Genomic DNA, 13176 nt, shown 5'->3' on the forward strand with positions numbered 1-13176 from the left:
TGAACATTTAAAACATAACTACAAGACTTAACTTCTAAACCAGGTCACGTGGTGTCCTGGTCCACACCTAAACCGGACGAACTGCCGTTGGGAGTTTTTACAGTATTATTACGCATAAAGGTATCGTTAATCGTTCTCTCGTGTGGCAATCTGGGTGAATAAAAACCATCTCAACAGCAACTGTGAGTACTTTCGTCTACCAACCATGAGTGCCCCAGTATAGGGACCGAGGCATGTGGAACGCCTGGAGAGCTCATGACGACCACAGTTTAGTATAATAAACATGCCTGCCGCTCGGAGCAGGCTGATATGGTATAACTAGGATCAGGAAGAGGAATCGAGCCTAGCACCCACACGAGCCACGTCACGACCCAGGGACATAGTCACACGTAAGGTCTGCGTACGCACACAAATGGTGGTGCCCAAATCTACGACCAGCGATACGTTTAAATAATTACGCATGATTTCCCCAGACACCAAGCTTATTCATACATCTGAAGAACAGCTGAGAAATAAACAACACAAAAACCACCAAACAGTTAAATAAACTCGACTTGATTTAAAAACACACATTTCAACAAAAAATAACTGTAACCCTAAAACATTTTCAGATGTAGTGCTCATCAGCAATTTAGGTTAGGTCAGCACTGTCTGAATCAGACAAGTCTGGGTAATTGCCTCCTCCTGGTCCGTTCACGCTTTCTCGACATAGAACTCATCTTCATGGTTGCCAAGTGTGTTAGAGCAATGCCATAACTCAGTTCTACACAACTCAATCAAAGATTGGTACAGATGATTGCATGTAGCACTACAAACATGGCCTCAAGCACCTTGATATTTCCCTGTGTACAAATTTAATTTCCCCATTATCAACTAACAGAAATTCTTAAAAAAGTAAACTAAAAAAATACGTAATCAGAAGATAGAATCCCCATGCCTGTGTGTCAAGTTATGTTCTCACACTGTCAGCAGAGATGGGGGACTGTTACCTAAGTCCAGAGGACTTCCAAGCTGTCCACGAGCTAATAAAACTTTATGGCTTCCAGCCACTGGGCGCAGCAGAGAAGCACGGCTCGACTATTATTAGAGGTCTCTACTGATACAGCTGTGGACACACACCTGAGAGCGAGGCTGCATCTTGTAGCTGCTCACTCGCCTGGAAGTCTTCAACGGCTATCTCTTCCTTCACCTTCACCTTGCTCTCGGCTGTATCACCTCCATCAGCCCCATCTTCAGTCTGCCACATGCGTCACATCTCACATTCATACCAACAAACATATTCATGAATACCAATATTTATGTATTTGCAAAGATAATTTTCTTTAAGTACAAATATGAATTTGGTCATTTTCTTATTTCATATGAATATTCATATTTACAATTAGAAAATATGAATACAAAAATTAAGTATTTGTATATGCATAATCTTATTCACATATTTGTATTCATCAATACGCGAATAGAAAAATTTACCATCTTTATTAGTATTTTAACTCTTTCCCGTACTCTAGACCACAATCATAGATACTTCAGCAAATAACTGAGGAAAATTATGGTCCAAACTTCACTGTTCCCCCCTCCACCACCACTAAAATCTACCCTTTGAACAAAAATTTATTAACTGAAATCATTATAGATATATTATATCTCAAGCAGAAGTAAATTACCCAAAAACGTGATATGTGTAGCATGATTAAAAATAATTGCCTATAACATTTAAATTGAATCATTAAATTAAGGTATAAACTTATAATAAAAAAAAAACAATTTTTACAATCGAAATTGACAGTGGTCCCACAAACAGAATATCAAAATTGAGGACATCGAGAAGAACCAAGAAGAAATGAAAAAGAAAATCAATGAAACCAGCATCCAGTTGGACGGCAAAGTGCAGTGTTTGGAGCAACATTTAGCAGAACACGAAGAATTGATGGCACAACATTTAGCTCATCTGGAGCAGGCCACCTAACAGCCGTCATATGATCGAGGAAGCTACATCTGCTATGAAACGCAGTAGTTATTCCAGAGACATGAAGGTGGAAAGCGCAACTGGCCACCCAAAATTCAAGCCACCCACCTTCGATGGCCAATCATCGTAGGTGGTCTACATGCGACAGTTTGAGGCAGCTACTGAAGTAAATGGGTGGGACGATGAAGAAAAGGTTACGGCACTTGTCTTGGCCCTGCGAGGATCTCCACTAGAGCTGCTGCAGACCATACCAGTCACAGACTAGGAAGAATATGGGGTATTAGTAGAGGCCCTTGAGCTGAGGTATGGCGGCCGACACATGGGCGAGGTGTGTAGAACAGCCCTGAAGACACATCTTCAGAAACACTCCAAAAATTCTAAGCCGACATTGACCGACTCATGCACCTTGCATACCCAGAAGCACCAACAGTGTTCCGCCAGCAGCTAGTCACCAGTGCGTTTATAGACGGGCTCCGAGATGTGGGGGTTCTTTAAATTCTTTGTTTGGCCCGACACAACAGGAGCTGAGCGGCCTTGGTCCATGCGCTGGATCGCAGTATCTCAAGAAACACAAGCATCAGGAGAAGGAGAGCTGGACTGGAACGCCTACAATGCAGCAAATGCCAGAAACACCACTAATGAAGTAGATATTCTCAGGGCATTGAAGAAGCTGCTGAATGACTCTCCAGGTAACCAGATCTGAAGAGCAGGAGGATGCCCACAGGGATTAAAAATCATTTATTTTAAATTAAATTCATGAACCCATTTTTTTTTAACATTCACATACATTGAGAGCCAGATGAATATCATTGTCTATATCATCACTCGAATCCCACGGCATGCGTCTTTCCGACATCGCGAACTAGACTATCCTTTGTGGCCACCTGGTGCGGTGAACATCGTAAACATAGCATGGCTTTCTGTGTGGTCTCAGCTTAAGTCTCACCTACCATAAATTACTGTAAATATCAAGAAATTCATTGATTTTTCCCAGTTGATTCCCAGTCACATCAGAGCCTCGCCATTTCCCTTGTTTTCACAATTGGTAGACTCCTTTTAGTATATTATCTTATACATAAAAATGTATGTTTGTGTGATCATCTTCTATTTTGCTCATCTTCTACAGATTCACGCATCATTCATCTGCTCTCAAAATTTTGCACACTTGACCTTCAATAACACCAACCTTTAAAAGCCGAATTTAAGGTGGTGCATGAATAATATTGATTTTATAACTGGAAGTATTTAATGAAAGTTCCTCTTTTCTATGGTTCAAATAATAATGGCATGCTAGTCAAGAGAGAGATATAGAGAAAGGGAGATATAGTGATAGAGGAAGATATAGAGATACTCTGAATATGTGTACCTACTTCAAACAAATTACAAATAAATTTAAAGAGGCATTGCAAAGCATACCGAGCATTATACATAGCCTCACTCTTAGATTACAGTACATGGCTTATGGCATGCACTGTTGCCAAATCTCCAAAACATTACGAATTTCAGTAGATGTATTTCTTTGGAATTCTGATTGCACAAGAAGTATTTTCAGAACTCTTATAATTATTAATTATGTATCACAATTATAAATTTGTAATAAATCATTCTTTTTTTACTCTAACTTACAAGAAACCTCTCACATGCATTCATTGGTATGAATTCCTATGATAGTTGTAAAGTTAATTTAAAGATAATTAATAATAACACATACCTTTCAGTCTCAATCACTACCAGTGACCAAGTTTCCTTATTGCATTGTTCACTCTTATATTTTTTGAAAAATATTCAATACTTTCAACACAATCTTGCGCTCCCTTCCTTGTAGCCTACCAATGTAGCCAGACGCGTTATCCTGTGCCAACCCGACGTCCGAAGCGTTGAGAAGGGCACTGTTAGCTCACGCGACAGCCCGGGATGACGTGTTACGTCATCCCACGCCGACCCGACGCCCGAAGCATCGAGAAGGGCATCGGCTGCTCGCGCGATGGCCCGCGGAATTCCCAACGGCTGTCCGGCGCCGGGGCAGGGCGTACCGTTCACTCCTCTAGACGAATCACATAATTAGTGGTGTTGGTCGGCTCCTTACGGGTACAACCGAATTTGACATCACAGGGCAGCCTCAACTCCTGTCCAAACACAATACTCGCAGGGGTATACCCAGTAAAATCATGGATGGCAGACCAATATGCCATCAGGAACAACCGGATGTGCTGACACCAATCCTGTTGATGCTTGGCCAAAACCTTGGCAAGGTGTTCGTCGAAAGTTCTGTTGAACCTCTCCACCATGCCATCGGACTGAGGATGTAGGACTGTAGTCCTGGTTTTATTTATTCCCAGTAACCGACACACCACCTGAAATATTGTCAAATCGAAATTGCGACCTTGGTCTGAGTGGAGCTCCATTGGTACCCCAAATCTGCAAATGAAGTTGTTGACTATTGCATCCCCAACGGTAGAGGCTTCTTGATTATGAAGTGCATAAGCCTTTGGCCACTTGCTGAAATAATACATTGCTACCAGAATATATCGGTTACTGTCTTTGTTCTTGGGAAATGTTCCAGCAATGTCGATGGCTATCCTCTCCAAGGGGACCCCTACATTGTATGCCCTCATTTTGCCACGATTCCGGTGTTGTGGCCCCTTTTTAGCCGAGCATGCTTCGCATTTTCTACACCAAGCTAGTAGCGTTGACGGGTCTTGCTAGAGTTTTGTTCAATCCTAGATGACCACCAGAGGTACCATCATGGATTTCCTTCAATACATCTGCCACTAGACTCTTCGGAAGGAGTAGTTGCATGGCAACTACTTTTCTATTTGGACTCTCCCATGCCCTCATTAGTAGCCCATTCACAATTCTCAATGAATCCTACTGTGCCCAGTAAGCTTTCACAGCCTGTCGGTCACTGGAGATCTCATGCCATATTGAACGTCGAGTACCACTCTCTAGCCAGCTTATGATAGGTGCCAGGTTAGGATCTTACCGCTGCGCTGCCTTTAAGCTGGCATCATCCCATTTTTCATTCAATACCCTCATTTTTCTCTGCCCTGTTGCAATTGTTACAGTCTACCTTGCAAGATCTTCGGGAAAGGGCATCGGCATTGCTGTGAATTTGGCCTTTCCTGTGTTCTATCCGACAATCATACTGCTGTATCTGTTCAATCCACCTAGCATGTTGTCATCTGGATTCTTGAACTGTATAGCCACTAAAGTGCAGCATGGTCAGTGCGTAAAAGAAATTTTCTCCCATATAAATATTTGCGGAAATGTTGCAAAGAGTAGCCAAGAGTTCTCGTCTTGTGACACAATAGTTGCGTTCAGGCTTAGACAAAACTTTGCTGTAGTATGCTAATACTTGTTCATTTCCATTTTGAACCTAGGACAGGACAGTGCCCAAACCATCTACGCTTTCATCAATGTCGAGGATATACTCTCCATGTAGATGGGGTTAGACAAGTATGGGGCTGGAACACAGGGATTTCTTGAGGTCTTTAAATGCAGTCTCACATGCTGAAATCCATATAAATTATCTCTTGTCCTCGGTCAGCTGATGCAGTGGTTTTGTGATTGTCGAGAACCCGGGCACAAATTGTCTATAGTAGGTACAGTATCCAGGAAATGTTTTACTTCATGCTTATTCTTAGGTTGAGGCCACTCCATAACAAAATGGATCTTCTCAGGATCTGTTCGCATTCCATCCTGGGATACGATATTCCCTAGGAATGTTACCTCATGCTGGAACAAGAAGCACATCTTAAGACATAACTTAAGATGGGCATGACGAAGCCTGTCGAATCCATCCTGATTATTTCGCAAATGTTCCTTCGCTGTATTCCCTACTACAATAATGTAATCCAGATATACTAGGCATGTTTTTCACCTGTTGTGAAAGCAGTCTTCTTCTTATCCTCTGGGTGTAGCTCCACTTGCCAGTAACCACTCTTCAGGTTCAGTGTAGAGAACCATCTGGTGCCAGAGAGTGTATCAAGTGTGTCATCGATATGTGGGAGGGGGTACCTGTCCTTTTTGGTGATGTCATTCCGCTTCCGGTAGTCCACACAGAACCTCAGTTAGGCATCCTTCGCCACTAAAATAACTGGGGAAACCCAAGAACTCGCTGATGGTTCTATTACACCACCCTCCATCATACCCACGATCAACTTCTCAGCTTCTTCCTGTTTTGCTAGAGGCAGCCGCCATGATGCCTGTCGGATCGGCTCTGCATCACCTGTATTGATGCGATGATAGACCAGGCTTGTTCTCCCAAGGTCAGTATCCCCTGAGGAAAATACTTCCTGGTTGTTTACCAGAAAAGCTGCTACTTCTTCTACTTCCCCATCTGTCAGATTATTTTGGCATTGCCTTAGATGCTCTAGATTTGGATTCAGTGTTTGCACATCATGTCTAATAGGTAAGGAGGACTCACATTGGCCTACCCAAGAGACTGGTTCGCAGCTAGCTATTGGGTCTCCCGGTTTAAGAACCCTTGTTTGAGTCGAGGTTGACCACCCTGACTGGTACAACCTCGCAGACCCTTGCAATGCTTTGAGTGACCAGGAGTGTCTTCAATCCTAACTCATATGTGGCTCTATCAGGTAGCTCATGTCGCATTTATGGTCTCACGTAATTCTAGCTGCTATTATCTGCTCATGGTTTGCTGGAATGGAAACAGATTCTCTAACTACCACTTGCATTACAGGAACTTCTAATTGGTCGGGGGTAAACAAGGCCATTACTTCATCTTTAATACACAATACCTGTTCTTCCATGTCAATAACGAATCCGTAACGATTCATGATGTCCACTCCTAATATTACCTCATTGGTGATATCAGCAACAAGAAAGGTCTGTGATAATGTCCAAGTTCCAATCCTTACGTCCAAATACAACTGTCCATGCACAGGTGAAGTATTGCCAGTGTCTGTTTTGAGTCTATATGGGATAAGTGTTCTCTTCAGCTTTTCTCTACATACATTGTCTGTGCAGATTATGGATGCAGATGCCCCTGTGTCAACATTAAGTAAACACTGTCTGCCATTGATCCATCCAATAAGCAAGAAACTGTCATGGCCTCTACGAAATACAGATACTGGAAAAACCCTAGGGGCTACCATTTCCTGTAGAGCTGGCATGCACCCCCTCATACCAGCTATTGCTCGTTTCCCTGTTGATCTTCCTGTTGTGTTGTCTGCCTGAGTGTCAGACAGTTTCACTGCATGTGTCCTGGTTCACTGCAGACGAAGCACCGCGGGTGTTCTCCTGCTCTTCAGATCTGGTTACCTGGAGTGTCATTCAGCACCTTCTTCAATGCCCTGAGAATATCTACTTCATTAGTGGTGTTTCTGGCATTTGTTCCATCATGGGGCTCCAGTCAAGCTCTCCTTGTCCTGATGCTTGTGTTTCTTGAGGCACTGCGTGCTGCCTGAATTTCCAGGGCATGGAACAAGGCCTCGCAACTCTTCTTGTGTTGGGCCAAACAAAGAGTTTGCTGAACCTCGCATCCCTGAGCCCGTCTATAAAAGCACTAGTGGCTAGCTGCTGTCGGAACTCTAAAGGATATTCTGGGTAGGCGAGGTGCACGAGCCGCTCAATGTCTGCTTCGAATTCCTGGAGGGTTTCTGAAGATCTCTGTTGACGTGTCTTCAGGGCTGTACTATACACCTCGCCCATGTGTCGGTCGCCATACCTCAGCTCAAGGGCCTCTACCAATACTACATAGTATTTATGCTCTGTAACTGGTATTGTCTGCAACAGCTCTAGTGGAGATCCTCGCAGGGTCAATACGAGTGTCGTAGTCTTACCTTCCTCATCCGAGTTATTCACTTCAGCAACTACCTCAAACTTTCGCCTATAGACATCCCATGATGATTGGCCATCAAAGGTGGGTGGCTTGAATTTTGGGTGGCCAGTTGCACCTTCCACCTTCACATCTCCAGAATAACTACTCCTTTTCGTAGCCGATGTAGCTTCCTGAATTATCCTACGGCACTCTTCAGTTACAGTGTGCCGTTTATCATTAATTTTGGGCACAAGTTTTGAATTTTAAGTTTAATTTTTCATTTTTAAAGAAGGAAACCAAAAATTGAAGTTGCAGTTTTAATTTAATTTAATTTTGTTTCCAGTACTGTACTCTCCGACTTGATCTTGTGGAACCCAGTGCATCTGCGCTTGTTCGCAGGCCCAATTAGATACCTTTGCTGACGATTGGTTATCGCAGCATCTCTGCCACTGTTTGCATCACGTTTTCTCCCTGTAACAGTATGACTTTTCGTGCTAGCGAACGCTACCCCAAGCCCACCGCTAGCAACTTTCATTTCTCGGAGGAAAGCATAGGTAAGCTGTTTGGCACCACGTCGAGGAGCATATTACAGTCCTCGGCGACGCCTCGGGATGGTCCACATGACGCTTTTCCCAGGCGACTTAGCAGGTTCTGAAACCCCCTTCCCCCATCTCCCACCTGTGGCTTCTCGGGAGCTTCAACCCGGAGCATCGACCTCCAGTGAACCCGCGCAGGGTACATGGTCTCTCCAAGGACATACGCCCTTGTCCAACAGAGCCCTCCGCGAAGCCTAGCAGCAGCAAAAATCCCTAAACTAGCTCTGTCCGCTGGTTGCGAGTGCGCCCACTGCACTCTAGCGGACGTCTCTGTGACCCCTCCAGCCAGTTTCTCATCTTGGCCGCCAGAGCGCTCTACTCATCCCTTCCATAAGAGACAGCTTGTCATAATTGACTTTGGAAGCAGTCGCGGTGCGTTTGCAACCTTAGTCCGCCCGCGACCCTGGTGAGCGCGTGGCAAGCGCTTTTGCAGTCTTCTTCGCCCCTTCGGGCACTGTCGGATACCTTCGGGTCATGACCCCCCCCCCCCCCTCCTTGGATGGGCACAGTAACTTGCTTTAATTAGGCACGCCGATGCCATTTTTGAAGATTCGGCGGGCAGTATCTGGTCAGTACGGGCCACGCGTCGCGATTCGCGAGAGTCCACCTCAGTATTACTTACAAGACTTGACACTACGTCATGTAGTCTCGATTGTCAAGGCATAAATGCCTAATTTTTTTTTTAAATTGGCTGCTCGTAATATTTTTTTTTAAATCTTCACTTTTCTCGTCATGGCTACCGCGGACTTCCGCGCCGGGCTTTTGCCTACTCTACTCCTGGAGCCAGCTAACATGACTTCATCCCGCTGTTTTGGGTAAGTTGTCGTCATATCTCCCCCCCCCCCCCTTCTTTTTTGCCTTTCCCTGGGCGTTGTCTTGCCCAGCCTTTAGTCGCCTGTTAACCAGTCTAAGCAATTTGGGTCTTTGGTTACAGGCGGGGTTCAAGAATTGTATACAAAAATTAGCAGTCCGTGATTAGGCTCATGCAGTCACAAGTTTTCTCCCCTCTCCAGTCGACATACAAGTTTCTACATAAAACGATTTCTTCTGGACTTTAATCTACAGAAACCTCCGGTGCCAGGACAACCAGTTTTCAGGACATAGGATTTGGCTAAATCCATTTCAAAAGCAAATTAAAAACAAAATGTAATTGTCTTTCTTTTGAGCCTGCGAGCTCATGTAAAACCTGAGTCAAGTTTAAGAGATATGGTTGTTTTACTTTTATATATATTTTTTTTCTCCGGGGCTCCCTTCTGTTTATAATTAATATATTTTAATACATGTGTACTTAAAGATAAAGATAAAAGAAAAGAAAAGAGTAGGTAAATAATTTTAGTAAAAGGGTAGTTATATAAATCAAACCAGCATTCTTGTTATTTCTTTATCACTCATCGTCAATCCACATAGCCTCCTAGAATTGAAACGCCCCTCGTGCCCAATTTTTATATTATTTTAAATTAATCAAAAAGTCCTTGGAAACTGCTGGGCAAAATATTAAGAAAATATTACCTTAATCACCAGAGGGGGCACGAGACGGTGAACAAGACAAAATTTACACTCCCTGCACACTCGTAACTTGGGAGTTCGTGAATCGTTACAATGAAGAAGGTATTTGATAAATAAATACACAAAATCGGTAGCTTGGTCTATAGGTTTTCCTAGTTTATTATTAAGGAATTTCATATTCGCATTATTTATACCTGACAATAAAAATCTTAGTAATTAACAAAATTAAAAGGGGCGCCCCGGCATTATTTAAAACAATACATATTACAACCAAACAATGAAATGAATACATTAACAAAATTTCAAATATAGCTCCCAACGATTACATATATATATATATATATATATATATATATATATATATATATATATATATATATACATATACATATATACATATATATATATATGTATGTGTGTGTGTGTATATGTATATATATACATATATATATATATATATATATATATATATATACATATACACACACACATACATATATATATATATGTAATCGTTGAAAGCTATATTTATATATATATATAAGTTTCCTCGATTTTCCAGATTCTTGAGGATGACGTCCTTAAAACACTGCTCGCTGGTATCTTTGTTTTAGTTCCTTCTATTTAAGTGAAAAAAAAAAATATATATATATCTCATATCACCCGGGTCTTTCCAGGATGACCTCGGACTGCGGGCCAAACTCTTCTAACAAGGATGGGGGGGGGGGGGGGATCAGCTGGAGGTCCCGAAGATCATGCGGGGGCAATTTCTCCCTCCGTAACTTCGACCCTGTCTGAAACACAGCCCAAATTCAAAACGAATTAGACCTGCGTCCAGACAGTCATACACAGTTGGCACGAAATCCAACAACGGGAATTTGGGAAAAAAAAAGGATTACTCACCAAACAGGGTGTGGAAACAGGGCTCGCGAGATGTCTTGCGCCAACATCAAAATGACGCGCACCGAGAATCCGCGGATGCGCGAAGGAAACCAGAATTTTTGGAATTAAAAATAAAATAAAAAAATTTAACTACGCATGACTTTTCTAAAAACTACCTCTGCCTGGCTACTGTACAAATGGGATCACATCCCTTAAGTAACTGACTACATCTTTTGTGCAACCGAAAATCGCCATTCCCGCGAAAAGCCTCTTAGCGTAGAGGACGCCGAGAACACGTGGTCAGTAGCCGAGGGCGGACGAGGCTTCTAATTAAAACAGGCGCTAAAGCCCTAGGGAGGAGGGGGGAAGGTTCGGTTCTAAGCCGAAAATTTCCGAAGGAGTCCGAGGCGGGTGTGACAAGAACACGACATGCGCGCTCTCTACCGGACCGAAACGAAGCAACGAACAATCGACTTCTACAGGCCGCGAGATGAAAGCATAGTGCCTTATGGCACCGCGAAGCTGCTTTCTAAAGGCGTAAGGGGGAACTACTTGATGTGGTGAGCTGACTTGCCACCAGGTGTCATGAGGGTAAGCTCTGCACGCTGGCGACCAGGCCCGTGGTTACATTTTCCTCCGCTAGATGTCGGGGATGTGTCTGTCGGACCAGGGAGGAGGTTTTTGCATCAGGTATTCGTCCCGTCCGGTCACTGTTCCTAGCTTGATTTCTCAGAACTAAAGTGAGGTGGAGAGAGAGGAAGGGGGGGCATAAATAGCCACTAAGGTGGGAACGCAGCTCCACTGGAGACTGCTTCGTGACGAGACATGCTATTCTCAGCAGGCCTCTACAAGGTAGCAGCTTGCAGCCCAGGAGCTGCTCAATGCAGTTTTGGTCATGCAGGGAATTAAAATTACAAACTCGGGACGTGACCGCAGGCGAGAGAAATTTCAACCGGGCTGACCATGTCCACATTAGACAGCAAAATATCAGATTGGCCCCCTGGGAAGGGGCTTCGGTCCACTGGCACAAAGTTTAAATCCGTGGCGTACACCAGCCTAACAAAAGTAAATCACCCCCATTAACAACCAGATAAATTAAAAAAATAAGAAATCCCAAAAAATTTTAAAATTATAGAAAAAAAATTAAAAAAAGGTGACGAAATGCCTAATTTCCGGCACAGAATTTCTAGTAGGTTATATTATAAGTAAATTCCTTTGTACGACATCTGGGCACCTCTGTGATAATAATTGTTGTTGTTTTGTTTTCTGGGCTGATGCTTAAAAGGTCTTATTCTTTTACTTATTCATTTTTTGAGTGTTTACCTGCAGCCCAGCGTACGTTACAACAGCCACTACACGCTGTTCGGTGGTCTGCTTGAGCTGAGCTAGCTGTTGTGCCACCATTTCTTCATGTTCTGCTACATGTTGCTCTTGTTCTGAAAGATGCTGCTCCAAACACTGCACTTTCCCTTCTAACTTAATAATGGTTTCATCCATCTTCTTCTTTGATTCTTCTTGAGCAGCCACAAATTCATAATGCATATCTTCCTGACCCCTCTTCATCTACTCTTGGTTCTTCTTCATGTCTTTGATCTTGGTCTTCATGGCATTCTTCATCTCTTCTTGGCAGTATTTTATTTCTTTCTTCATCTCTTCTTGGCAGTTCTTTTGGCTCTTCAATTCTTCTTGGCTATAATAAATTTTATTCTTCATCTCTTCTTGGCACTTCTCTTTTTTATTATTCATTTTAGCCAAGAAAGCTATTACGTTTCTAAGTTCGTCGGCGGCCATCTTCCTTGTCAACATACACAACAAGCCTAACACTACTGTCTTATGACTACACTGTAATTTCCCCTATGGGCTAACCTAACCCACTACTAAACACTAACACTAATTTTAATACCGAAAATCTAAATTCTAATTGTTTTATACCACAATTAATTATTTGTAAATTATTATTCCCGGTGGGACCGGCCTCAAGATACAGTGGCATATAGAATGACAGGACCAAGGGATTTTTATCACTTGGAGTGCTTGCTGTGCCTCTTGTAGCTCAGTAGACTGGTCTACTCTAGAAGTTTCTTTTGTAACAACACTGCTCCTCTGCAAACCTGCCTGTAACTAACACGTAACCTGGTTCTGCTGCTCTTCTTGCAACAATGTCTTCTTACGCATAAGGCAAACCCAATGTGTACGGCCCAAATCTTGGCAGCCATAGCATCGGTGACATCTCCTGTTCTTCATAAATGTGAGTCCCCCCATCGTATTAATTCTGCAATCATAATGCTGTAATTCTTTTTAGTGATTTCTTCTGATGCATCTAGCAGACGAAATGTAGTTCTTAACAAGCAGAGCATCAATATGACCACCTGTTCATCAAAAGTGTGAACACTTGGTAATGCTCAGAAGCTTCTTCAATGCCCTGATGATATCCTAATGGAATT

General features: G+C 43.0%; 1 protein-coding gene across 4 annotated transcripts in view; it reads right to left on the reverse strand.

Moving 5' to 3' along the window:
- LOC134538560 (oocyte zinc finger protein XlCOF19-like) overlaps positions 1–13176 on the reverse strand; it is an 87994-nt gene that overhangs the window by 64199 nt on the left and 10619 nt on the right. For all 4 annotated transcript variants that reach the window (XM_063379983.1, XM_063379985.1, XM_063379984.1 and 1 more), the window contains exon 3: positions 1120–1237. In XM_063379983.1, the coding sequence (XP_063236053.1) occupies positions 1120–1237 (118 nt within the window). The remainder of the gene's footprint in view (positions 1–1119; positions 1238–13176) is intronic.

Source organism: Bacillus rossius, chromosome 13, assembly GCF_032445375.1.
Source record: "Bacillus rossius redtenbacheri isolate Brsri chromosome 13, Brsri_v3, whole genome shotgun sequence".
Classification (NCBI taxonomy): Eukaryota; Metazoa; Arthropoda; class Insecta; order Phasmatodea; family Bacillidae; genus Bacillus; species Bacillus rossius.